General features: G+C 73.2%; 1 protein-coding gene across 1 annotated transcript in view; it reads right to left on the bottom strand.

Moving 5' to 3' along the window:
* Positions 1-985, bottom strand: part of F751_5980 (General negative regulator of transcription subunit 1) — a gene marked incomplete at both ends in the record, with an annotated part of 15,951 nt that overhangs the window by 6,068 nt on the left and 8,898 nt on the right. The window contains one exon of the mRNA XM_011400032.1: positions 356-960. Coding sequence (XP_011398334.1) covers positions 356-960 — 605 coding nt within the window. The remainder of the gene's footprint in view (positions 1-355; positions 961-985) is intronic.

Here is a 985-nt window from a genome sequence, read left to right as displayed (position 1 = left end):
GTGTGTGTGGTGGTGGGGGGGGGGGATGTATGCGCAGGCGAGGCGGGCAGGAAGTGGCACCAACGCGATGATCCACTCGGCGCACCCATCTCCACATGCGCCGACCCAGCCCGCCCATCCTCGACAGCCTGGCCCCCGACCTTTGGCGCACCCCACCGGCACGTTGCCTGTGGTCGAGGGACTACAGGCATCCCCACGCCGTGCCGGACGGCTGCCATCCAAGCCCTCCCAACGTGACCACGTCCACGTACAAGCAGATCACGCCCCCCACCCCACCCCACCCCCACGCTACCACCAACCCACACACTCATTTTCAAGCACCTGCGAGAGGATGAGCTGGAGCAGGGGCCCCCACCCGGCCTGGCCCGGCGCGGAGAGCAGGCGCGGCATGAACCGGCGCTCGCCCACCAGCTGCAGCCAGGAGAAGGCAAAGGCCGGGGCGCGCTGCGGGCGCACTGCGAAGAGGAAGGCCGCCACCGCCTCCAGGTACTCCAGCGCCGTTGAGCTGGGGGTGGCGTCGAGTCGGGCGGCCCCGTCGCCCGGCGCAGCGCCGCCGGCCTCAGGCGCGCCCAGCTCGGCCACCAGGCCCACCACCAGGCGGAAGTAGGGCCGGCCGTTGAACGCCGCGCCGCGCTCGTCCGCGTCCCTGAAGAGGGGTGGGCGCGTGGCGAGGGGATGGACGGGGTGCGGAGGCGGGGGGGGGGCGCCGCGCCGCCCATCCCCGATGCATGCCGGGAGGCACGGGCGCGCACTTCCCGGCGCATGATCGCCTGGGCGCCCTCCGTGGCCGCCCACCATCTCCTCCCCGAGTCCACCTCCCCAACGACGCGTCGCCGACTGCACCCATGCACCCCTTCTCCTCCTCCCCCCCCAACAACACCCATCCACCAGGACCCACTTGAGCAGGACGGCGGCCAGCACGTCCAGCACGGTGCGGAGCGAGGCGGCGCCGCCGCCGTGCTCGCGCGCGAGGCAGGCCACCAGC

Source organism: Auxenochlorella protothecoides (genome assembly GCF_000733215.1).
Source record: "Auxenochlorella protothecoides strain 0710 unplaced genomic scaffold scaffold78, whole genome shotgun sequence".
Taxonomy (NCBI): domain Eukaryota; kingdom Viridiplantae; phylum Chlorophyta; class Trebouxiophyceae; order Chlorellales; family Chlorellaceae; genus Auxenochlorella; species Auxenochlorella protothecoides.
Note: the sequence above shows the minus strand (reverse complement) of the source record. Positions and strands in the feature narration are given on the sequence as shown.